This window comes from Eleutherodactylus coqui, chromosome 3 (assembly GCF_035609145.1).
Source record: "Eleutherodactylus coqui strain aEleCoq1 chromosome 3, aEleCoq1.hap1, whole genome shotgun sequence".
Taxonomy (NCBI): Eukaryota; Metazoa; Chordata; class Amphibia; order Anura; family Eleutherodactylidae; genus Eleutherodactylus; species Eleutherodactylus coqui.
This window is the reverse complement of record NC_089839.1, coordinates 65,835,967-65,862,279: the sequence shown is the minus strand read 5'-3', so window position 1 is coordinate 65,862,279 and position 26,313 is coordinate 65,835,967. Positions and strand designations below refer to the sequence as shown.

The 26,313-nt window shown below is 41.8% G+C and overlaps 1 protein-coding gene across 1 annotated transcript in view; it reads left to right on the top strand.

Annotated features, from left to right (window-relative positions):
• TRMT6 (tRNA methyltransferase 6 non-catalytic subunit) overlaps positions 1-25,145 on the top strand; it is a 49,217-nt gene extending 24,072 nt beyond the window's left edge. Inside the window, exons 7-11 of the mRNA XM_066595675.1 lie at positions 11,590-11,966; positions 18,708-18,793; positions 22,157-22,259; positions 24,032-24,118; positions 24,416-25,145. Coding sequence (XP_066451772.1) covers positions 11,590-11,966; positions 18,708-18,793; positions 22,157-22,259; positions 24,032-24,118; positions 24,416-24,583 — 821 coding nt within the window. The 3' untranslated portion in view covers positions 24,584-25,145. The remainder of the gene's footprint in view (positions 1-11,589; positions 11,967-18,707; positions 18,794-22,156; positions 22,260-24,031; positions 24,119-24,415) is intronic.
• Positions 25,146-26,313: the final 1,168 nt, after the last annotated feature.

Sequence of the window (26,313 nt, the reverse complement as noted above, 5' to 3'; positions counted from 1 at the left end):
TGGCCTAAGTTGCACCAAATAAATTGTGCTAAACTGCGTCAAATTGTCTCAATTTTTGGCTCTGACAACTAATAGGTGGTTTACACTCAGATTAGACAGTCTTAAAATTTGACAGATTTACCATCCAGCTGTGATAAATCTAGTGCATTTTAAGACTTTCTCTGAAGTTTGCACTTTCTAACTTTTAGACAGTAAATGGGCCTCACTGTGCGCAAATCATTTAGCATCCTAAAATTATAAGAATTGTACACAAATATATTGTATACTATGTGGTTGAGCACAAAAGGGCGTATTTTAACTAATAAATATATATATAATATACACACACACTGAGATCCTTTAAAAGTGCGATTTAAAGTTGAAACCCGTAAGTCTAACAAAAGTTTCTGTAATTTTCAGAAAAGGTTCCCAGTGAAAGAGAGATTACAAAAAGGTTCTCAGCCCCCACCTGTTATCATTCTAGCTATAAAGATGCGTCTGCACGTCACTGATTTGCTCTGTGTATCAAAATCACTTTGCACACCAATAATACCGTGTGTTCCCCCGAAAACAAGACCTACCTGTCTGTGATTGGCTGGTGCTCGAACCAATCACACTGCTTATTTGCTGGAGGCGGGGGAATTTAAAGCCCCATTTACCAGAGAGATAACAGCTGGGAGGATTACAGAGCAGCTTTAGTATACAACCTCCCCATCCACCTGAAAATAAGACAGATTGCTTCTTTTGGTGCAAAATTTAATATAAGACAATGTCTTATTTTCAGGGAGACACCTTATGAACAATAAATAAGGAAAATCACAAAGTTTATTGGACATACACACCAAAGCGATTACTGCATTAGGAACGCCTACTTAATAGCAGACTGGTTCACCTTTTTGGGAGATTGTGGCTGTCAGATGTTGGGGAACAGATTCGAGAACGTGTGAACATCCTCCGTACTCAACCCTTGCCCGTTGTAGCAGCTCCATCAGTTGGTGCACATTTTGCAGATAAGCGGAAGTGGATCTCTCAGCCCTTTCCAGCATATCCCAGACATGATCAATGGGGTTACAGACCGGTAAGTTAGGGGGCCAAAGCAGTGTGGAGAATTCATCATGTTTCTCCAACCACTCCTAGTCATCGGAGACCAATGAACCGCATCGTTGTCTGGATGAATGATAACACACTAGCCGGGGAAGACTTCCTGAAGATATGGGTGCAGGTGGTCCGCTTAGATGTCCCTATAGTGTTCACCATTCAAGGGTTGTGGTATGATGACCAACAATCCTAGGTCATTCCAGGAAAAACACTCCCTAGACCATGACACTGCCACCACCGGCCTGTTGAACCCAACGGTGCTCCCATGGGATACGTCTCCATTCTATTTACCCCCAAACCATCCATATTGTTCAGCAGGAAACTGGATCTGTACCCATGTTTAGTACCCATCTTACGGAGGCAATATCTAGTCCTCCCAGGAGTTAGATTACCACTGACCTCTATGCTTATCTAACTCCAGTTCCAATAAACCGTAATGAGGTCCAGGTGTTGCTTCCATAATATTTCTGAAATCTGCCTTTTAGGGGTTTTCCTGTTCATCTCCTATATAAAGAAGAAAAATTCTAATTCTCTGCATATACTGAAGCTATAGATGTTCATTATCGTCTGTAATGAGTATAAAGCATTTCAGTCTCTGTAATTTAGCTAATGCTCCCAACCCCATATGGCTCTTGGTGTGTTTATATCTACATGCGTGACTGCGGTTTAAGAAAATTAAGCCTTTCAGTCGTTCACTATCTCTCTGGTTACTGGAAGCGCCCAAATCATGCAACATTAATAATGCCCCGCAGTCAATGAAAGGGATTCCCTCTTGACGTATTTTCGGAACAGATGTAATTATGTATTTCTGTACAGCCGGGAGCCAAACTTAATAGAACTGCGAAGGTGTGGGAGACAAAGGCAAATGGATGATATTTAATTAGCCGGTCACCATTAGCAGCAAACTCCTATACAAACACTCTGCATCCTCCAGCTACAGCCACAGACACGCTATAGTGTAGGTAGCAGTTTCCAACATGTGATCCAGCAATCATCTAACAGAGAAACGCTTACATATACCTGGCCCATGAAAGGTCTCTAGCCAAACCGTAGCACTCCCCTTGCCTGTTGTATACTGTTAAAATATAGAAAATGTGGCATATTTGAATACAAGAGCAATACAGCACTTGATGCATCTTTCTGCCTTAACCCTTTCCAATCCAATTTCTATTCTCATTTTCCTAGGGGGCTTACTCTTTTTTTCTGCTGTTATATAATGGCGCTATCTGCTGGCTAAAGCCAGTACTGCATGAGGTGACACGTTGGATAGGCTCCGACAGCAGAGAGGCTGGCAATATACAGTAAGAGAACCCCGACGGGCGTCTTCCAACATCGGAGCTGTACAGCCTTAAATCATAATGTCTTCAGACGTCAGACAGTGGATTGGAAAGGGTTAAGCCCAAGGCATTAGTTCAGGGCATTCAGTACCATCCTCATGACTCTGCTGCATTTATAGAAAATTTGCACACAAAGCAGATGGATTTTCTTAAAGCAAGCAGTCAATTGTACGGTAGGCTCTGTTGGAGGTATATAGCGGAGTCTTTAGTCAGCACTATCTCTCCTGTGCTTTTATACAGGAGCGATCGCCTCTATTCACAGAATGACTGACGGGGCTGGAGATCGTCTGGCTCACCCAGGAGCGGCTGCCTGTTTAAATGACCCAGTAGACGCTTGGCTTTAAGTTTTGCTAAAAACCAAGTGACTCTGACACGGGAGCAATTTGTCGCTCGGTGCCTTGTCAGCAGTCGTTTGGTCTATATTTGTCCTGTGTACAAATTTTTGGTTTTAAGCAATAATTCGAGTGATCGTTGTCCCATGTAACGGTACCCTTACAGTGACATACACCATCCATTGTCAACAATGTTGTCCCACTGTATAGAAAAAGTGCAGTCTTCTGCACTCTTCTTTACAGCATTAGTAACTTACACTGGCCCTACAAGAGCTCAAAAGGGTATTCTTTTGGCCTCCATCAAGTATATGCTGGCCTATAGATATATGTGGCATTGAGAGCACTTTCTGGCCTATACAGCAAGCCTAGAGCTCGAATGCAGTGTGCAGAGTCTAGGAATATTAAAGGGGTTTTCCATGCAAATACTATTGATGCTATATTCAGGCTAGGTCATCAATAGTTAATAAGCTTGGGTTCGCTGCTTGTGATCCTGGCCAGTAAAGTGATGAGGTGCCGCTGTCAGTGCTATAATACGCGATTTGAAGCTGTTCTTCTGCTCCCTGCGTTGTGGTTAGCACTTGTGATTGCAGGCTGGGGTCTCATTAAAATCTGTGGGAGCTGCACACCTGTGTGTAGCTGCGCTGACAGTGGGCGCCTGATCAGCAAGGGTTATGAGAAGTGGACTCCGGCCAATCAACTGTCGATGACCTATCCTGAGCAGATGTCATCAACCGTATTTGCACAAAAAATCCCTTTAAACCAGTGATCTGGTGAAAATAAAGTTCAAATCTGTGTACCTAGCAGTGGGCAAAAACTTAAGCCATGAACTAAGTATAATATGTCTGTTCTGGCCAGAGAATGCTCCATTTAACCATTCCAATCAGTCTTGTAGCACTAAAAGTCTGGGGGGGAAAGAAATGTGTCCACCATGATTGGACATCCCCACTTCACGAGGTTGTTTCCTACCTTTGATTGGGACAGGAGCACAGCGAGGTTAAATAATCCCTCCCTCCCCCATAGCCTCCCCAGTGTTTTTCTGTCCCTCCAGAGGGAAGATCACGGAGAGGATTGCTTTGTGTTGCATTTACCAGATGTCTTTGATGACAGATCAGTCAGGTTTTCTGACTCCCTCTGCCCACTCCTCTGCCACATCCTTGCAATTCAGAAGTAGAGTATGGGGATAAGTTCAGAAGCTGCTTCTGTGTCCCGCTGTCGCATGTAGTCTGATCGCCTACGATGCTCGCGTGCATCAGCATTGACAGGAAATGGCGTAGATTCATGCACTGGCGGGCCCGGATGTGAAATCATATCACTGGAAGCAAGAAATGGTTCCTGGTTGTACCAAATGGAACATCCAAATGTGGGACGCTCCGATTCAGGGGAATGTTCTTCTACTACTTTTTCTGCAAGAAGGCGCCAGGCCTGTAAAAACCTGTTATGTTTTTTTTCTGTTAAGCTGGCCCTAATTCTCTCTATTTCCCCTTCTTTAGTAAGAGAGCCAAACTGTTTCCATCATAAAGCCAGAACAAAAGAAAAAGCTTAAAATGCAATATTTGTAACTTTCACTTGAAGGAGTCCTGCAAGTAAATGTTATGTCCTCCATGCTTGGACCAGATTCTAAGAGAGGAATGAGCAACCCTTAGAGAGGATATTAGATCTATTGTAAAAGAAGACATTCAAATCTCTATGAATGAACCGTCTTTTTCCAGGCTTCTGTTAATAGTGAACTTCCCAGAAAGAAATCTAGAATGATTCATTCCTCCTCTTCTTTTGAATTTGAGGTTTTGAATGACTCAGAGGAAGAGTTGGAGGAGGGTGAAGATTCCGACCCTAATCGGGATGACAAAAAATATTATTTTGATTCCGAAGATACTGATACTTTGTTAAAAGCGGTACGCAGTACCATGGATATTGAGAAGATTGAGAAGCCTATATCTATCCAAGATTAGATGTTTGGGGGCTTTAAAGCCAGAAAAAAGCCTTTTTCTGTCAATTCTAACCTTAGAGAACGAATTCTAGGGGAATGGAAGGTTGCAGAGGAACATCTCTGTTTCTAGAGAGTTTAAAAACTGTCTTCTGTTTGACCCTGAGGATCCTACTTTATGGGAAGATATTCCAAAAGTAGACCTCAAGTTGCAAAAGTTATTAAACGTACTACCCTTCTCTTTTGGGATTTGTCTCGGCTTCTCGGCCCTAGGGGTCATTAAACTGATCAGCTCCCAAAAAAAGCAAGGGAAGCAGCTGCTAGCTGTGTTCAAACTAATATTGCCGCTTCCTCAGTGGCAAGATCAATGGTTCTTTGGATGAAACAATTGGAAAAACTTGAGATTCAGAACATCTCATGAAGAAGTTATAGATTCTAACTAGAGATGAGCGAACCTACTCGGCCACACCCCTTTTTCGCCCGAGCACCGCGATTTTCGAGTACTTCCGTACTCGGGTGAAAAGATTCGAGGGGCACTGTGGGTGAGTGGGGGGTTGCAGCGGGGAGTGGGGGGGGAGAGAGAGAGGACTCCCCCCTGTTCCCTGCTGCTACCCCCCGCTCCGCCACGCCTCCCCCGGCGCCCCCCGAATCTTTTCACCCGAGTACGGAAGTACTCGAAAATCGCGGTGCTCGAGCGAGTAATTACTCGAAACGAGTATATTCGCTCATCTCTAATTCTAACCCTTTATTAAATATGGCTAGTGATCTGCTAAGCCTTATGGTTAAAATTATGGTTGGGTGACACCATTTCTAAAAACAAATTGTGTGCCATGGGGTTTCATGATAAACACATCTTTGGACTAGAGCTAGATAAAACACTTAAAAAGGCTGTAGATAAGAAAAAGGGATTCTCTGAAAACAAACCACCAAAAAAAAAACAATTTTTTTCGTAGACATTGTACTTCCTTTAAGGAGTATAAATGGAAGGATAAAACAGGGTTTTGGAGCTACCCCAAAAGTGGTGCAGCGTTTGAGGCAGAGGGCCTGTTTTTTTTTCATGAATTTTAAACCAGGAACTTCATTCCAATCAATGACAGCCAATCTTGTGAGAGGAAGATTGTTGCGTTTTGTGGACCAATGGTAAAAAATAACTCCGGATCCATGGATGATGCAAATAATAGGTTACAAAATAAACTGCTCCCCTCACCCCCAGGAGATTTCAGATTTTGCAACTAAAGTCAGTTTCTCTTCAGATCTCTTGTACAGAGGCATTCTAGACCTCATTTCGCTAGGTGTGGTAGTTCTAGTGCCTTCGGATCAAAAAGGAAAGGGTTTTTACTCGAACCTCTTTCTTGTAAAGAAGTTTTCGGGACCTCTAAGAACTATAATAAATCCCAAACAATTAAACCAGTACAGCGAGTTTAGGATGGAATCTCTGAAGCCCATCATTCCTCAGAACTCGCTGATGTGCACTGTTGACCTGAAAAATGCCTATTTTCACATGTTGATATACCCTTGGTATCAAAGAGTCCTGAGTTTTGCAATCAAGAAAGACAAATCAATCCTACATTTTCAACTTCAGTGTCTTCCCTTCGGCATCTCCTCGGCCTTCAAATTAAAATAGAGATGGTAGCATTCCTCAGAGGTCAGTATATATATATTTTTCCATGTCTCCATGATCTTTTTTCTGGACGCTAGTTTGGTTATAATTTTGAACAATCCTCTGTTGAGAACACACACTGTATTTCAGAGGCTTGGCTGGATCATACATTTTCAAAAGTTAAATGTGAATCCCGCAAGACAATTTTTTTTTCTGGCATTTCTTCTAGATTTGCCATTTCAAAAAAACCTTGCCGGAAGAAAAAAGTCAAGAATAGTGTCAATGTTGTCATTTTAAAGAAAACTGACAACTAGGATAACACTGGGAATGAGTCTGTGGAAAACATTAACTTCATGCATTGTATCAGTTCAGTGGCTCAGGCCCATTTAAGATCCTTACAGCAGGTAATTCTGTCTGCTTGGGACAGGAAACAAACCTCATGAAACAAAAGAATAGGGAGAGCAATGGATGTAAAGAATTCTGTTTGTTGGTGGACGCGGATATCCAATCTATCTCAAGTTGTGGACTGGGTTTAAGAACTTCTTAAGCTCCGTTTTCACACAATGACTATCACTTAAAATTTGTCCAAATGATGGATTTTGAGCGATAGCGCCCATCTTGCATTTTTAATCCACTGTTCATCGCTGACTTAAAGTCAGCAGAAAATCCATCGTCCGCCATAGCAGGGACCACATGCTGAGTTCTCCGCAGGGAGCGCTGATAAAATTGAATTCGACGTGCAGCCCGCTGCAGAACAAAGGAGGTGTGTTTAGAGAACAGACCACCTGTTCTCTAAATACATGCAAATGAAGTTAATAAGCCACTAATGGCAATTGGTGCCCATTAGTAGCTATGCAAAATGATCGCTCAAAACTTTCACTCAAACTGTCTTTTGCATGAATTTTGAGCAATCCTCTTTGCGTGTAAATGGGTCTTTAGTGATAACTACAGATGTAAGCAAGGCTGGGAAGCGGTTTTTCAGGACCAAGTCCTGCAAGGAGCTTAGTAAAAAATGTCTTCAAACTATCAAAAGTTAAGAGCTTTTGGGAAACCCTGTTTCGATTAGAACATCACATTCAAGGCAATCATATGAAATTCTTTCCCTTCACTCAAGAGATCAACCTCTAGGGCTAGATGTTTTCTGTCAATACTGGGACATGGAACTGGTTTGTGCTGTTTCTAGTCATTCCACAGGTTCTTGGGAAAATGTACAGAAGCTGAGCGACTGCCATCCTGATAGTGCCCTATTAGAAGAAAAGATACTAGTTTCTGCTGCTGCACCTGCTGCCTCTGGATGATCCGTTTGTTCTTTCCTCCAGTGGTGGTTCTGCTGCACCAAGGTCCAATGCTTTACCTAAATGTGGAGAAACCGAGACTATCAACTTGGATTCTGAGAGGCAAAAAGGGATAAAGGCTTCTCTGACTGAGTTATAGCAACTCTTAAAAGTCGTAGGAAACTAGTTATAAATACTGGTAGAAGTTCTGCAATTGCAAAGTCTTTTGACTTCCTGGATCCAGACTGTAACGTCTTACCTGTGCTCGATAGGAGCTGCGGGTATAGTAGCTGTGGAAGTCAGTAGTCAGGATAGCCAGGAGTCATTATCTGGAAGTCTCAGTTTGCAGTACAAAGGGATAAGGCCGGTAGCGTAGTTGGATGGAAAGCCAGAGGTCAGCAACGGAAGGTCTCTGGTGATAATTTTCCCATATCTGGATTGTGGAGTTGATGTTAATTTAATTCACATCGAGGCAGTTAATCGCATGGGTTTAGATGTGAGATCTTTAGATTGTCCTATTCCTGTGTCCCCTATTGGCTCCACTCCACTGTCTTAGAAGTGTTTTGAAATGGTTTTTTTCTTGTGTTGAAAGGTTGGAGCCCCTTCCTGCACAGGTGGTGTTGGGTTTACCTTGGTTACAGATGCACAACCCAGTAGTGGATTGTGAAAAAGAAGACATTACAAAATGGAGTTTTTCCTGCAGTCTTAGACATATGTCTGTAAATGTGTCTTCGATTCAAGTGGATGAGTTACTTGAGGTTATCAGGGAGTTTGATGACTTTTTTTCTCAGGATGGGGCAAATAGGTTGCCGCCTCATAGAGAAGGCAGTTATCCCAGGCAGTAAGTTGCCGAAAAGTCGTATATACAACCTAACCACTCCTGAGAGACATTCTCTCAAGGTTTATATTCAGGACAGTCTGAAAAGCGGGCATATTCGTCCATCTAACTCTCCGCTAGCCGCAGTTTTTTTTTTTCTTTGTTTAAAAAAAAGGATGGTGGTTTGCGGCCTTGGCTCTATTTCAGGGAGCTCAATAAAATCACTAAGTGAAGCTCATACCCATTGCTACTTATCCCTGACATGTTCAGCCAATTAAATGATGCCAACTGGTCTTCAAAGTTACTTTAACGGAGTGCATATGATTTAATTTGGGTCAAAAAGGGTGATCAGTGGGCAAGGTTTGTGCGTTGCGAGACCCATGAATATGAGCCATGCTCTTTTGAATCGGGTTATACACGTGAGTGATGTTTTCCCACATTGCATTGCACCGCGATGGGATGCAGGAAACAATCGCAGCACGTCCTATCTTTGCAGGTGCCCTTGAATCGCATCGTCCATTGTTTCAAATGGGCTGGCGGCAACAATGCACCATGTGCTAGGTGCGATGCAAGGTCTCCCCATTAAAAACAATGGGAAACACTCTGCGATCCTCCGTGTCAGACGTAACATGCGCTTTGTGCACCAGAGGAAATCCTATTAAAACCCCTATGTTTTAAATGAGTTGGGCATAGGGAGTAGTGTCCACTGGGTAGCTTTGCTCTGGCTTCTCCCCGCCTTCCTTGGCATGATTGACAGGTCTCTCCCTATACAGAAATAAGGAGAGACCTGCCAGGTCAAGTTGTGCTCCTAAGAGGGTTAGCTGCCTGGCTACACTTTTTTCTTTTCTTTTCTCGTCTCCTTTAAATACATGAGTGCTTTGTAATGATGGAATCTGTCGGTATTTCTTGCTGCTCGTGTCCCGGCAGTATGAAACTGCTGACAGATTACCTTTGAAATGTGTTCCCATCACTTTGTTTTTTGAATAAAGTAGGCTCATTACTCTTATCCTGTGCCAGTTTTCTCTTGCCAGCCTTTTCAGATTAATGTTTATGAAATCTGGAACAGTGAGAGTAGGCAAATTACCATAGACTTTTTTGTATATTTTAGCCAATTAAAAAAAAAAAAACACATATAGGGAAAACCAAAATTTTAGGAGCCAGCGACACATTTCTAGGCACATTTGCTACCCCATTTCTGATATTTCTCCAGATTGATATAAGCTCACAGTGTTGAAATGAATGTTCAAAATCCCTATATAATACAGGGATTCGCTAGGAAACCCAAGCACTCAATCCGCCCGGGCTTCACCAGATCATGTCCAAAATCTCCAGATGTTTTCCCCCAACTTAACACTGGAACCATAAACCATATTGTTAACGTTTCTCCAACTTCTTTTGAAACAACTCTTGGACTGCAGTTGCGCAATATGGGTGCGGTTTCCCTTTTTTAGCAGCTCTTTAATACACAGAATAATGAATACCTATTTCTTCTTAAGGATTTTCTTGGCGATGTCCATGATTGATCCTTTCACATTCTGCATTGAGTCATCCGATATCTTTCAGCCTCCTGCGTTTTGATTCAAAAATGTACAGTTGTCTCGAATTAATCACCATACTTATTTAGAAATGTCATTGTTTAAATGAACTTTTTAACTATCATTCAGACAATAAACATGTGCTAATTCAACTGAGTACATGTTGGTGGCACCCTGAGTCCAACGCCTGCTTGGTTGCCGCATCTCGATATCATGGGTCCTGTCCACTTTGCTGAGAGGTGTGATGGTTCGATAGACATAATGTTCCGCCATGTCAAGCTTCATAGTGAACTGTATGAAAATTAAAATCTTACTGAGAATTGCTTGGGTTTACTAGTGAGACAATCGCCCTGTATTATATTGACATTACCATTATAGATGAAGTTTAGCTGAATAGGTTTATTATATATTGGAAGGATTTGAGACAAAAGCGAACCAGTTGCCTGGTAACAATGGATGTAATAAAGAAAGTGATTAAAGCGTAGGCTCAACTCCTACTTTACAGAACATATTGTGGAATAGCTGCCCCTAATGTTATCAAATCCCATTAAACAATGGAAACCTTTCTGTAATAGGACGTGGGAGTGCGTGGTTGTTGCCATGAAAACCAGCACTTCACAACTGCCCATTTTTGGTAGCCAGTAAGCCATTTATACTACATCCACATGGGACGGAAAATCTGCAGGAGGCTAAATTAGAAGCAATAAAGATGCAACCTTAACAAATCTCATCCACGTGCTGCAGAACATTTTCCATGTGGAAATTAATTGGCAGTCCATGCATAGCATGTCCATTACGGATTATCACCACAGACCTCATTTTATTTTGGAGAGCGCCAAGTTGATGTACGGGATGGAAAAGTGCCTCCTATTGAAAGGTAGCTATCCTATAAGTCATTGACTGACATTTCAACCAGGGCTGTGGAGTTGGTAGATGCAAGTAGGGGTTGGAAAAGTAACTCCACAGTGCCTCCTATTGAAAGGTAGCTATCGTATAAGTCATTGACTGACATTTCAACCAGGGCTGTGGAGTTGGTAAGCCAAGCCTCCAACTCCTCAATTTTCCAAGACTCCAACTCCTTTATATATGACTCAGGTTTTTAAGTGATACATTACAAATGGTAACATCAGGCTTTTCATCACCATTATGATAAACTAATCAAGCTATTTTGATAAAACATACAATCTTTTTAATCAAAATCAATTTCAGAACATAAAAAGTATTAAAAAATGCAACAAATTCTGCAACCAAATACACGAATATCAGCAAATTAGTGATGTGCAAAAGCACCCTCAAGGTCCTTTGCTCAACCATCTAGTACCCTGCTCTTCACTAGCGAGGTTCGAACACCCCAGCTGATCAGCTGATGGGCTTCTTTTCCTCATGGGAAAGACTCCGGTTCGGCTTATATCCTTCGTCATGTTGCAAAGCCTATTGAAAGGTTAGACTTATAGGGAACCCACCTTCCAATAGGTCTACAGGGGGGAAATCCATATGTAATACATGTGGATTGTACTACAGAATCGCTTGAAAATCAGCCAATTGTTTTTTTCCATTGCATATGCAACCGGTCATATAGCGACAAGCAGAAATGTTAACATTTCTGTAATGTATTCTTGAAGCAGGGTCAAGGTGGATGGATTTTATACAATTTTGGTCTCAATGTTATTTTTGTCTGCTTTTTCCCTGTAAGGATATGGATCTGTCATTCAGATGTATTCGGGTGGTGGACCTGTCAGAGCTGCAACGGACTGCTTTGGTTTTCCAAAATCCTTCTACGAAACACTGTATGAGTTTCCGCTCAATAAACTAGAGGCTTTAATCTCTGGAACCGGAAGTTACTCTTCTCGGGTCATTCCTGCTGAGGAAGAACCCGAAAAGATGGATGAGGAAAGCAGCAGGTCGGACAATGAAAAACAAAAAGCTACCCAAGATCTTGTGGGGGACTGTTTAACTGAATCTACAGAAAGTATGAAAACCAGTCTCGCGGAAAGTGAGGAAGGTGTGAAACGTTGCGAAGAGGTCTCCGAGAACCACAAAGGAGGTCAGAATGTTGACAAGAAACAAGTTGTAAGTATCAGATTCCACTAGGATTACAAGTATTCATGAGGATGCGGTCCACCAGTTTTCTAGGATGACTTTGTACATTGTTAACAAGCTAATGAGTGCTATAACGACTTGTGCATCACCAGTGTCTCCATATACATGCTCTACACTCCTAGACTGCGCTAAACTTTATGACAGTGTGACTAATTCTAGATTTGATTCATCTTAAGACACTTTTTTCCAACTTTACATCACCTTTGGTTGGCGTAGTTTATGGCGGTGGTTCGCCCCAAAGTTTTTGTATACATTGTTAGGTTTTAAGTCCTGTCCCTTTCCCACTATATAGCACCTCTTTTCCACTATGCTTAACCTTTTCAAGTGTTAAGGTAGCAGAAATGCAGTCCTAAGCTCTCGCTCACGATCTGAAGGTTGCTGGTTCAATCCCCACTTGGTTCAGGTATCTGGCTCAAGGTTAACTCAGCCTTCGCTCCTTCCGAGGTCGGTCAAATGAGTACCCAGCTTGGTTGGGGGTGATGCATAAATTACCTGAAAGCGCTGTGGAATAAGTTGGTGCTATACAAATAACAAGATTTATCTTTATTTATAACCAAGGGTCATTGATGCTCCTGTGTCCAGGTCACAGTTTTGCAGTTCTGGTCGTTACTGCTATTAATGATGATGATATCCTCGCGACTTCTTTTACTTTATTTCCCAAGGCACATGGGGCTATCGTTTACTTGATTAGTTCAATAAATTCCAAGTTTTTTTTAACCCCTTCTCTCTGCAGCCATGTATAATTTCTTTTTTTTTTCCGCTTTCCTTTCTTTTATTGTTGCAGCAACATAGCTTTGTGTTTTGTAGGACGAGTTGTATTTTTCAGTGGTAACATTTTAATGTATTAGAAATCTTTTTTTTTTTATTCTAAGTAGACCACAATGGAAAAAAAACACAATTGCTCAATTTTTTTTATTGTAGGGATTGCTTTTACGGGACAGTAAAAATGGCATATGATCTTTAATCTGTGGGTCAGTATTATTAAGCAAAACCATGTCTCAAAGAAAATCCAACAGCACAACCACTCATCCACATCAAGTGAGCTCAAGAGGTGCACGCCTGTTAGAAGGATCCCGACTCCAAGGGACCCAGCAGTAATCCAAAGCAACACTCGGGGAACTTGAAGTAGATGAAATCACATCATATGATGTGTCTTTATTAGGTCCACTAACACACAACGCTTCAACTTAATTTAAGGTCTTTATTAGAGATGAGCGAGCGTACTCGGAAAAGCACTACTCGCTCGAGTAATTTGCTTTATCCGAGTATCGCTGTGCTCGTTCCTGAAGATTCGGGTGCCGCTGCGGCTGACAGGTGAGTCGCAGCGGGGAGCGGGCGGGAGAGAGGGAGAGAAAGATCTCCCCTCCGTTCCTCCCCGCTCTCCCCTGCAGCTCCCCGCTCCGTGCCGGCACCCGAATCTTCAGGGACGAGCACAGCGATACTCGGATAAAGCAAATTACTCGAGCGAGTAGTGCTTTTCCGAGTACGCTCGCTCATCTCTAGTCTTTATCAAGCTTATCAATAGATTAAGCAAAACCAATTTATATATATATATATATATATATATATATATATATATATAATCTTTTTTTTTTTTTTTTTTATGTACTACCTAAAAAGAAAGAAAATGCCTTAAAAACTGCTTCTAGTCACCAACTTTTGACCCCCATGACTTTTATTTTTTATTAATGCCCCTGTGTGAGGGCTCATTTTTTGCAAGATGACCTGTAGTTTTTATTGGTACCATTTTGGGAACCATAGGACTCTTTGCATTTTATTCAGTTTGTTCATCGAGAAGGGGTTAACAAAAAGAAAAGCACAATTCTGGCTTATTAATAATAAGATATTTTAAGAATTTGGATTTTTATGCAGCAATATCAGTACACCAATTTTAAGTTTTTTTTGTTTTTCTAAACACGACATTAGAGAAGATGGGAATTTGTAAACGGTTTAATTTTTTATTTTTTTTTGCAATAATTAAGAATATCTTTTATTTTACATCTTTTTATATTACATATATAGTTTTGGTTTTTTTTTATTTAGTTCCCCATTGGAGGGTTCAACTTGAGCAAATTCAGTATGACGCAATCCTATAGTATTACATTTTACTGTATATTAACAGGCATCCTATTAGGATGTACAACTGGCACAACTAAACAGGCAAACAATTATGGCAGCCCTGGGGGCCTTCAGAATACCCCAGGCTGCTATGACACTCGGACAGCACCCCACTATCTTATCGTGGGGGAACCTTTTGGGGTATTTTAATTCTTATTAGATGGGACATTTTAAATGCCGCTATCAGAAATGACAGAGGCAGTTAAAGGGTTGACGGCCACGATCGAAATTATCTCCAATCATGGATGTTGTGAACAGGCGTCTGATGTCAGACAGACAATACCTGCCATGTATAGAGTAGCTTCAGCTTCCGCGTCCTCTCCATACACGGCATATACTGCCAACGTCAACTGCATCGGGGCATAGACTGTATGTATAAACCTGTAAGGCATTCGAAAAGGGATTAAAAAAAGTTTCTAAAACTCCATAATATATGTGGTGTACTCCATGCACGCCAGTTTTGGGCACAAATTAAGCTACAGTTTTGCAGCATTTAGCCTGGGTGAATGGGGAGCGACAGGCAAACGTACAGGAAGGTCTGACCTGCAGCAGCACTTTTGAGGTAAACGTGATTTTACAGGTTGCATTTAAACGTCACATGAACATTTATTTTCAAGCAACTTTCATTTCATTGGGAAAAAGTCTCAGTATTTCTTAAGATAATAAGATTCCATCAAACAGCAATTAAAAAAAAAACTACTGATGAATCTGATGAGAACAAATTGTGATGAACCCAATGTACTCAGATTGTGAGAGAATGGCTGCATGTAACCTTGCCTGAGGCTGCTCCCAGCAGATGAGGATGACTGCATTTCAGCATTTTCATTGATGCAATCCCCTATTTAATTCCTTTTAAGTAATTACCTGGATATTTTGTTCTGCGCTCAACAAAGACTGATGCACCGAAAAGATTACATTTCTCTGAAAGTCGCTCTCTTGTAGTTTTCATTCTGAAATGCTTTTTGTTCCTTTTTATTCCATCTCTCTAACCATAAAAAGGCATTGTGTAAGATGAAATCTAGTGAATCCTTTGAATCAATATAAGGATGAAAGAGGTAGTAACGTGCATACAACGGGAGATGCTGACTGGGGTGGTGGTTTCAGAATTTTCCAGGTTGTATTGCTTATTTCACCTTGGTTTAGTAGTTTGGAAGTTGTTGGAAAGGTACAATAATTGGGCTGTTCTAGTTATGCTGCAGGAAGCAGTAGGTTCCATGCATTACACAGTGGCCCGGTTTTGTATTGCAAGCTGAGTCCCATTCACTTCAATAGGACTCAGCCTGCAGTACCAACCTGGGCCACTGCAGAATGGATGGAACTATTTGCTTCCTGCAGCAGAACAGGTAGAAGTTGGACAAGCCCTTTAAGCTTTTTGAAATAGAGAGTTTAGCATAAATGTCATAGTAATTCAGTCTAATTAATAATATAGATGATTGGCAATGGCAAGAGAAAAACCTACCTGGCCCGATCAGATTTAGCTGCTAGATCAATCACAAAACCTGATTGGGAATTGAGCTTGCGGAGGTTCTCACTAGTCTTAATGTCAATCTACTTCTTTCTGCTACATCAAACAATTGTATGTTAGGCTGAATGAAGACAAATGTCCATCTAGCTCAGCCCGTGTCAACCCCCTTCCACACCCCACCCCTTGTTGGTCCAGAGAAAGGCAAAAAAAAAGAGCCAATTTAGCTCATTTGGAGGAAAAAATTCCTTCCCAACACCATAATGACAGTCAGAATAATCCTGGATCAATGTTTAAGTCCCTACTTGACTCCAAGACCCGGATCAACAACCCCGCTGGTTATTTAATGTCTATATCCTGTAATATCTTAGCGCTCTAAAAAGACATCTAGTCCCCTCTTAAACTCTCTTATTTTGACATTTGTCATAACCACGTTCTCAGGCAGAGAGTTCCACAGTCTCACTGCTCTTACAGTAAAGAACCCCTTTCTGTGTTGGTAATGTAGGTGAAGTCAGAAACCCTTCCCCATATTACTTGCGTCCGATTCCACAGGGATGCAGGGAGATGCTTTATGCATTGAGGGACAAACCATTGCAAATACACACTGGGGGTCATAAAGACATTATTGAAGTCCCTAACAACATTTCTTTTAAGGGACCTTTCACTGGGACCAGACTTCAGATGCAACACACACCCAAATCTCCAGCTGCAGGATTGCACGCCAAAATGCTGAGGTCTAACTGCAGAATTTGATGCAGATTTTCAGTCCGGTTTTAACTCCTTTTTTAGTTCCCCAGGTAACTTGCACATTTTGGGTGTAGAATTTATCTCAGCTTGTGGTGCCTTTTGCATCCTAATTCCAGCCTCTGTGAAAGGTCCTTTTCAAGGGTGTTTTTCCAACTGGACAGTGTCCTTTAATTATGCAGCTGGGCCAGCAAGTGAATCTCAGGGTGATCACCTATTCCCACTGCAGTGGAGATGTAGTACTGCATGGCACCCAGTCAAATCATAGGGCAACCATGTAATACAGTACATGACCACGCCATATTCTGTGGAGCTGGGACTTCTCTTTTACATTCGGTCCCTTATGTTATAGGTCATATGCACAAGGCGTTTTCATGACTTAAGAAAATAAGGACGTTTGTGCTCCCCCCCCCCCCCCCCTTCCTCCACCAAGCCATAAAATCAACTAGAAATGATAGCGAGTGGTTAATGGGAACATCACTGGTGGTCTCCATGAATAAATGAGTCAACTACGTGGTGTTAGTTGTTGACTGAACTCCAGGGTCCCTTCGCTGCAAATTTTACCTTAAGCACTCGCCTCCCCTCAGCTACTCCTCATCCTAACCCTATTGTGGACAGACGTTGTCTACTGAGAGCAATCCCTCTTAAAGGGGTTGTGCCAAGATATAAAGTTATTCCCTCTCCACAGAATAGAGGTAACTTTATGATTGTGGGGGTCCGACTGCTGAATGGAGCAGAGGTTGCCCCTGTACACCACTGCTCTATTACTTCAGTGACCGCGTTGGGGATTGTTGAAGGGCTTGAACTCTGCAATCTCTGGTGGTGCCATCCCATTCAGTCAGGGACTGACCAGACCCCTATTCTTGGGATTGGTGGCAGCAGTAAAACCCTAACGATCATAAAGCTATCCCCTCTCCTGTGCATAAGGGATAACTAGGCACAACCCCTTTAACGCTACGGGACGTACAGTTACATCCTGGAGCTTCAGGGCATGTATGAAGGGAGATCGCAGAGTGATCTCGCTCTAAACAAAGCAGGTGTCGGCTGTTTCTTACAGCCAGCACCCACCCGCATCAACTCTGATTAGCCGTTCCACCTATCGGAGCTGTTAACCCTTTAAATTCCACGGTTAATTCTGACAGCTGCATTTAAATGCCTTGACCGATGTTTCGGTGTCCTGCACTACCCCCTGCAATAAGATCGCGGGTGACATGGCAGCCGGGGGGCCTTCTGAAATGCTCCACTGCTGTCATTGCAGAGTGCCTATCAAGCCAGACAATGGCGTGGCTTGATAGATTGCCTGTCAGATCATGGTATAATGTAATGTTGTTGCATTACATCATACTGCAGGAGCGATCAAAGGATCGCAAGTCCTTGTCCCCTCAGGGGACTTTAAAAAAAAAGCCTAAGTTTAAAAAAGTTTTAGTAATTATTTTACTAATTTACTAAAAATAAAAAGTAATAAAAATGTAAAAGCAAACCCTTGTGCCATATTTATAATAAAATAATCTAAATAATAAAACAAAAATACATATTTGGTATCACTGCGTCCATAAAAGTCCAATCTATCAAAGCAACGCATTATTTACCCCGTACAGTGAACGTCATCGGAAAGAAAAATGAGCAACGTTAGAATTTTTTGGTCACCCTCTCTCCAAGAAAAATTTTTATAAAAAGTGATCAAACAGTCGTATGTATTCCAAAAGGGTACCAACGGAAACTGCAGGAAGTCCCGCAAAAAATGAATCCTCGCACAATTGTGTTGACAGAAAAATAATAAAGCTATGGCTGTCAGAAGATGGTGGCAAAAAATAATTTAAAAAAATTAAATATCTTTGTAAAAAAAAAAGTAATAGTCCAGCAAAACTATATAAGTTTTGTATCATAGTAATCGTACTGACCCATAGAATAAAGTTATCATGTCATTTTTGCTGCAGTGTGTACGCCGTAGAAGCAAAAGGCACCTGAAGATGGCAAAATTTAGTTGTTGTTTTTTCCATTTCACTCCACTTTTTTTTTTTTAGGTTTTTCAGTACATTATATGGCACATTAAATAGTACTATTGAAAAATACTACTCGTCCTGCGAAAAACAAGCCCTCAGACTTCTACGTCAATGGATATATAAGAGAGTTATGATTTTTTAAAAGGGGGGAGGAAAAACCGAAAATGGGAAAAAGGGGCCCAGTCCTTAAGAGGTTAAAGCTGTGAATTTGGTCTGTTTTTCATCAGGCATTTGTGTGGATATGAATTTCACATCACTGTTTTTGTAATCTGTTCCTGATAGAATGTGTCCCAGAATGGAAATAAAACTGAACTTGTGGATCTGAACATGTAATTGGCTTGGTTGTCTTTGCAGGAGTACTGACAGCTTCCTTTGTATCTCCAGGCAATGGAAAAGAAACAGAAACAAGATGAGAGAAGAAAAAGGGAGGCGGAAGCGGCAAAGTTATTGCAAGATAGAAATGCTGATGGGTAAGTACTTTATTTCCAGTCATCCTAATGTTAGAACCTGGCACACTGTGCAGGAATAGGGAGGTAAAGGCACGATCAGATGGCATTGGCACCTAACCCCCCCCCCCCCCCACACACACACACACACACATATACATACTGACTACCTCGTAAGTCTATGCTTACTTGCCCGCCATAGCTGGAGAATCTGCATTTATCTCCGGAGATCTGAGCATACTATTGCTGCACCAAGATCATTTATATCAACACGTTGGACTTCTCCACAAAGGCTGACTACAGAACCTTTAGACTTCTCAAGAAGAAAACGATTGCCTTTTTAACTCACTCTGTACAAATGGAATGCCCCAGCTAAGCCGTCAAGGCGACCAGTCAAGGCTGTGTCTGTCTTTGTGTGGATTGCGAACTAGCCAGTCATGGTGCCAACTAAAGACTCAAAAAAAAAAAAAACTTCCAGCACTCTCAATGGGACAAGTGAACAGTCCCCATCCTTCACTCTTAATGGTTGCTGTCAGGCTATCAAAAACAAGTCCACCTTCGTCGTCCACTTAACACATTTTGAGTACCGAGAACCAGACCTAGGAAGAGCCACTCCAGGTGAAGGAAGGTGAATATGGAAAAAAACAAATTGGGGCTGGAGTCAATGGGGCTGCGGCTGCAGTGCTATTCAGTGACAGGTCCAATTTAAAGCAATTACAAAGTGTTCGAGTGTTCCGAAAATATTGGTATACTTTCGTCTGACTTTGACCTGCCGATGACCAGTGACCCAAGTGGGCAAGAATGGAGGGCTAAGGCCTTAGTCAGGCGGGCGTTTTTAGCCGCAATTTGCGCATGCGTCCGGCGATTTTATAAAACCATTGCTTTGCAATGGTATCGGACACATGAGCGCTTTTTATGCGCTCGTCCGATAAATTATAGAACAGAAATCGCAGATCGCACCTATCTGCGATCTGCGATTCCCGTTCTTTTCTCTATATGCGCTCAATGGGGCCGGCGGCAGCAGCACCGACCCCATTGAGAACATATAGAAGACAAATCATTCTTCTCTGCCACAGCTGTGACAGCTGTGACAGAGAAGAACGATGTTTGCCCATTGAATTCAGTGGAGCCGGCAATACAGCCGCTCCATTGAAAGCAATGGGCTGCCGGCGTGCGCGGGGTGAATTGTCGGGAAGGGCTTAAATATATAAGCCCTTCCCTGCAATTCATCCTAAAATGTGTTAAAATAAAAAAATAAATTGTATACTCCCCTTTCCGCTGCAGCCGGAGTCCAGCCGCGGCCGCTGTCAGTTCTCCTGAACTGCTTCTCGGCACTATTCAGCCGGCGGGGCTTTAAAATCCCCGCCTGCTGAATGATCTGCCTCTGATTGGTCACAGCCCTGACCAATCAGAGGCAGGTTTCACTCACACACCCATTCATGAATTCATGAATGGGTGAGTGACTGCTGCCTCTCAGCGCTGAGCCAATCAGGGGGCAGGTCTGACTCACACCCCCTTCACACCCACTGCAGGACGGCCGCGCGGAGCTCCAGCTGCCGGGAGAAGGTGAGTATATTTATATTTTTTATTTTTACACATTTTAGGATGAATTGCAGGGAAGGGCTTATATATTTAAGCCCTTCCCGACAATTCATCCCGGGCTTGCCCGCAGCGCATTGCTTTAAATGGAGTCGGCTCTATTGCCGTCTCCATTGAATGCAATGCGCTGGACAGCTCCGGCCCGTTTCTAATGAAACGCGGCTAGGAGCAGATTTTCGGGCGACTTGCGCGCACCGGTCACGCGATTTGCCGATGCGCATCCGTCATGCGATCCACAAATCGTGTGAAAAAACGCCCGTGTGACTAAGGCCTAAGACGTTTGAAGGACATTCTCTTAATTTACTGATGCTCACATAGAGACCCTCTGGTGCTTGATGTACAGCCTCAGTGTAATGTAAATTTATATAATACCTTCCCCAGGGCAATGGACACATCATGTGCGGTACATGTTTTGGCCTTTTTACATGCTTGCATTAGTTATCTGGGCTACCTTGTTATGTATTTTGCCACACAAAAAACCTCTTAAAAGTTTTTAGGGTTTTTTTTTTTAAGGCTAAATAAAATATATGGAGGAAACCCTTTCTGTATTGAAAAGTCATGTGTGTTGCATGTGTTCACGGATGGCCTCAATGGTCATAAGGGCTGTATTCAAGGCCCCATAATATGTATGTTTTGGCCACTACTGAGCTAGGGCTTCATTTATTATTCATTCTGGGGTTTAATTATATTTCATGATGCTGAAAGCCTCGAGCTCTTAAATGAATTCATACTGTAAGGGCAAAACGAAACACAAAGGTTTGCACACAGCACATACAGGCTCTTTTTAAAATTGTAACTGTGAAATTTTGGGGGGAGTTGATGTGATATCTGGCGAGTTTCTCCCTTTTTTAATTTTATTTTGTGTATTTTGGTATTTTTAAAAACCACTCTTTTTAATAATTTACCGCATTTTTCAGATGCTCTTTTTAGCAAGAAAAAAATCTTGCTAAAACGTTTGCATCTTCTGTTCTGATCGCAGAAGGGTCTGGCATTGCCAGACCCCTCTGACTGCTTCCAGAATGTCAATTTACAGTACAAAAGTGTTGTAACTGATTATTAAGACCAGCAACTCCACCAGGAAAAACGTTGCCTTCCCTGCGTAGCTCCGGTCTAGGTGCCACTGACATCCAGAGCATGGAGCTACTGCTCGGTTTCAAGTGATAGCGGCTTGATAAAGACCAATGCTGGTCGAAACGTTGTTTATATATCTATCAATAGAACAATAAAGGCTCTTTTTTAACCAAAGCCATCTGCACCATTTATGCTGCCACAACATACATTATCTTAGGTGCCACTGACTATCGCAGGCTCTGACCTTTAACACTTCTCCTCACTGGTGTCTGCGCTGCGTATACAAGAAGTTAAGTAATACAGACGCCAGGAAGAAGTGTCAAAGGCTGCGATAATCGGCTTCACCCAGACTGGGGGGAAGGTAAAGTACTTCCTGGTGGTGTTGCTATCAAACTGGAGGTACTGGGGCCAATATTACTACAGGGACCATTGGGGGCTTCTATTTTTACTGATGTACACTGTTACTACTGGGTGCACTCAGATGGGATACAATTACTGTAGGGCCACTGTTGGGGGCATGATTATTATTGGGGCCACTATGGCTATCTATATCCACTTGAAACAAAACCCTTCAATTCTTTAGCCCACCAGGGAAAGTTTAAATTTTTAGCCTGATTTCTGTTTCTAAATCTGGGTGTATTTTAGTTTGAAAAATAAGCTAATAATTTGCGGTTTGTGATGTTTGACCCTTTGTTTTTTTTCCATCAACTATTCTAGGTTAATTGTAGCCTCCCGGTTCCACCCTACACCTTTGCTTCTTACTTTGCTAGAATTTGTTGCTCCGTCAAGGCCCTTTGTTGTCTACTGCCAATATAAAGAGGTATGTGTCACCGCTCTGTGTTCAAAGCATCTCTTTTGTGAATCTGTATTCTATACATATATATATATTTTTAATTCTGTGGATGTATTATTAAACAGCCTTGAAAATGTATTCGTTTTCAGAATACGGTGAAATACATTTTTAGTCACTTATACTTTTCTGAATCTGGTATTTATGAAAGCTGTGGGCCAGAAGTTTAAAGGGAAATTACATATAAAAAAATATGGGCAGTCGTTCAAAGATGAGCAACTGCCTGTTTATACTGAGTAAGAAGTCCTTCACTAATTGTTCCATTTCATTGAGCTGATACAGAACAACTAGCAACTACTGAGTGACTTTTCACACAGTACCCTGTAATGTACCGTGTTTACATAGGCCAATGGTCGTTCAAATATTGGCTGAAAGTACCCTAACATGTGCCTTTTCACTATTGCTCCCTAGTCGGGTCAATCCACTGTCTCAGTGGAGACCGAAACTTAGGAGTGATAGTGGAGATGCAAGTCACTGTCGCTCCCTGGTCACCATCACTCTCTGGTTTCTACTTCCTGAAGACTGTATTAGACTATGACATTTCTGCCAATGACCTCCCATTCATTGCAGTTGCAATAAAACATAAACCCTGCTTAAGAGTCTATGCAATCAATATTGGAAGATTGTGTGTCGCCATGATAGGAAAAGTTTTGTGTTTTTGGGGGGGTTTCTTTTTTTTTTTTTTCTTTGGCCATTCAGCTTCCAAAAATCTAAAAAAAAAAAAGTTGTTTCTATTCTGCAGATTTCAATTAATGAAGCTAGAAAATCAGATAAGTGAGACAGTCCCCATAAAGGCCACTTTAAAATGAGCCTATTTTGGCTGCTCCCTATGATGCTTTGAATTTGGGTCAGGCAACTCGTCCATAATATGGTTGCAAAATTTGCCTGAAAGTGATCTAACAAGGCACGTTTGTGAACCCATACACTGATGATTAGCCTCTGTAGCATATTTAATTCAGTTGCCCATTCAATCGCGATAGATCCAGGGTCATTTTATGGATCACTCTCCCCGTACAGATCTATTGCTTGCTGCTTCCTTGAGTTCACTTATGCTTATGTTCGTGTCCGATTTGACGGTATCAAGCCAACGAGTTCTTGGGCAGCCTTTCTTATTCCTTACACTGACCATTTCCCGACGTGAGTGCCTTCTCAAGTGAATTGCTACGCATGACATGGTTGACGTAGGATAGTTTCTGTTGGTGATCTTGGCTTTTAGTGAGGTCTTTGAATGATGCAGTGTACAGTACTGTATTTCCCAACCCAATGCATTGAGACCCTAACAAGGCTAATTGAAACAAGAGCTGTGAGAGAGAAACCGTCTGCAGCACAGAACAGCTTCTCCTTAAACAGTGCCAGGAGACAGATGAGCGGAGGCAGGAGACTAATAAAAGCAGCGCTAGGGGACAGATCCCTGGGGCACAGACAAAGTGTGTTTTTGAAAATCGCTAAAACATAAAGCTGCCTTTAATAATAAACTGTTATATGGAACCAGCTGTGCCTGCACTAGAAGGAAGAGTGCAGTCGCAGCTGGAGCTTCCTGTTCAGCTATACAGTTAACTGAAGACCGTTTAAGTTTCTGTATAAACTAATGATATGTACTACTTCAAAAAACTAGTGTTGCCATAAATACAGAGAATTAGCTGTTTGATTTACCATGGAGACAAATTTAATAATAAAACCTGTGTTTGACATCTCTTTGTAAAATTATTTTTGTTGGCTTTTTCCTTTTTCCTCTTTTGCAGCCTTTACTTGAATGTTATACAAAACTTAGAGAAAGGGGTGGTGTCATTAACCTCAAGCTCTCGGAGACCTGGCTGAGGAACTATCAGGTAATTTATGTTTTCCAGTAGGCTAGCAATCCCTTACATCAGTCCCTCTCCTGTAGAAGGGCTGAGAGGTTTGCTGAAGTGTGAGTTAATACAAATCATAGCAATGTCTTCATTTAAGGACCTTAAGTGCCCGAAATTGGGTTATGCCTCCATAATTTATTGCATATTGATCTAATCTCCTTCACGTTGCCTCACCTAACGTGATGCCCACCCCAACTGTTTGTATCTCCATTTCTGACTTACATCTGATTTAGTTAAATGTTACCGCTTTCTGACTCTTCCACTGATCTATTTTAGGTCTTGCCAGACAGAAGCCACCCGAAATTGGTGATGAGTAGTGGAGGAGGTTACATACTTCACGGCATCACCGTAACCAGAGACACCACGAAGACCAACACCAGTTGTTCAGAAAGAACCGAAGAACCAGCACCAAAAAAGCAAAAAGTTGCAGAAGACAAAAGTTAAATGTTCTTATTTTTAAAGTCAAGAGACCAACTCTCATACAGCAGCATGCGTCAGAAGACTTTTTTTTTTCCTCACTTCATTTTATATATTTGGTTGCTCATGTTTTTGTTGTTTTTTTTTAGTGGCCAAATACATTTTGTTTCATACTAGAATTTATATTGATTCTCTTTTACACCTAGGAAATTTAGAAAGAAATATTTATTTATTTGAAAGAAAACCCTTTGAAATGTAAACTGTATTTCCAGCCCAGTATCTCTCCAGCGTCTCCAAGCCTCAGGACTAGAAAATGCAGATGCAACCAACTTTTTTTTATAGGATTTTCAGATATAAGCTTATTGCAATTTCTGTAACTCTTGTTTCATGGTAGACCTAGTATTGACATGAGGGCATTTGATCCTTTTTTATTTTACATGAGTTAATACAAAGCAGCTATGTAAATTACATACCATGCATATTTTTGTATCTCCATTATTCAAGAGCATGACACACTAGGTTTTGGCTACAGTTCCTTGATATCCTCCGAAACAACCCCTTCTTAAAATAAAAGCTCTATGAATTTCAACTGATCGCTGCAGGTCTGGCTTTTCTAATCTCCAATGATTGGCTCTCCACTGCTGTTCATTTTCCCTACAGCAGCCTCTGCAGATTAAATTTGGAATTACATGATGTCTATTTAAATGAGTGGATGATAATGAAATATAGTCACATTGAGTCCTTTAGAGAAAACTAGTCTGCAGTAGCTGTGTGCTCTAGCTTATAGGGACTAGTTCTGCTCAGACGACCCCCAAATCCTATGTGATGCAGATGGAACGACATCTTTTAACAAATTTGTTACCTTGAAGGAATGAAAATCACTGTTGTCAGTTAAAATTAATGATTAGGATCAACAGCCATTGATCCACTGTACCAAACAGTGGTGTGGCTTAGAGGCACCCCTTAACCCCACCAATTGGGATGTGGGCTTCTCTGCGGGTGTCCAGGCTGTTACTCTGGAAATGGTACCAGTAATGGGGCAGCTGACACTGCTATAGTCCAAGGCAAAGGGTACTTGAGGGTGTGAACAGCAGCGAAGTCAGACAATCCAGGTCGGGACAGGCAGCAGAACTTAAGAACAAGGAACAAGACAGAAGTCGGGACACAGAATAGGTTCAGTACACTAAAACAGACCAGAGGGCGGGTTAGCCAACAGACAAAAGTGTGGTCAGTATAACCAGCCTGGGTTAAGAGCAGCTAAAGGAACGTAGTCAGGAGCTGGAGAATGAGAATACACTTGAATAACACCTTAAAAGAGTTCAAGAGGGGCATGGATGTCTTTCTTGAGCAATACAATAGTATATATTATAATCATTTATAACTTTAAAAGGGTCGGTCATCCAGGGACTATTCTGATTGCCAGATTGGAGTCAGGAAGGAATTTTTTGTTCCCTTAAATGGAGAAAATTGGCTTCTACCTCATTAGAATTTTTTTGCCCTCCTCTGGATCAACACTTGGAGTTAATAGGCTGAACTGGATGGACATAGATCTTTTTTTGGCCTTCGTTACTATGATACCTTCAGCAGCACGAAAAGACCACAAACTCGGGCACCCTTCATAGGCTCAGGATGTCTGATATTGCCAAGGGTGTCACATAATTGGCAGGAGAAGACTTTGCAAAGTGTGTGCTGGCCCTTTAAGAGCAGGAGTATGTACACCCTTTGGGCTGCTATCAGAGAATAGGTAGACGCCAGAG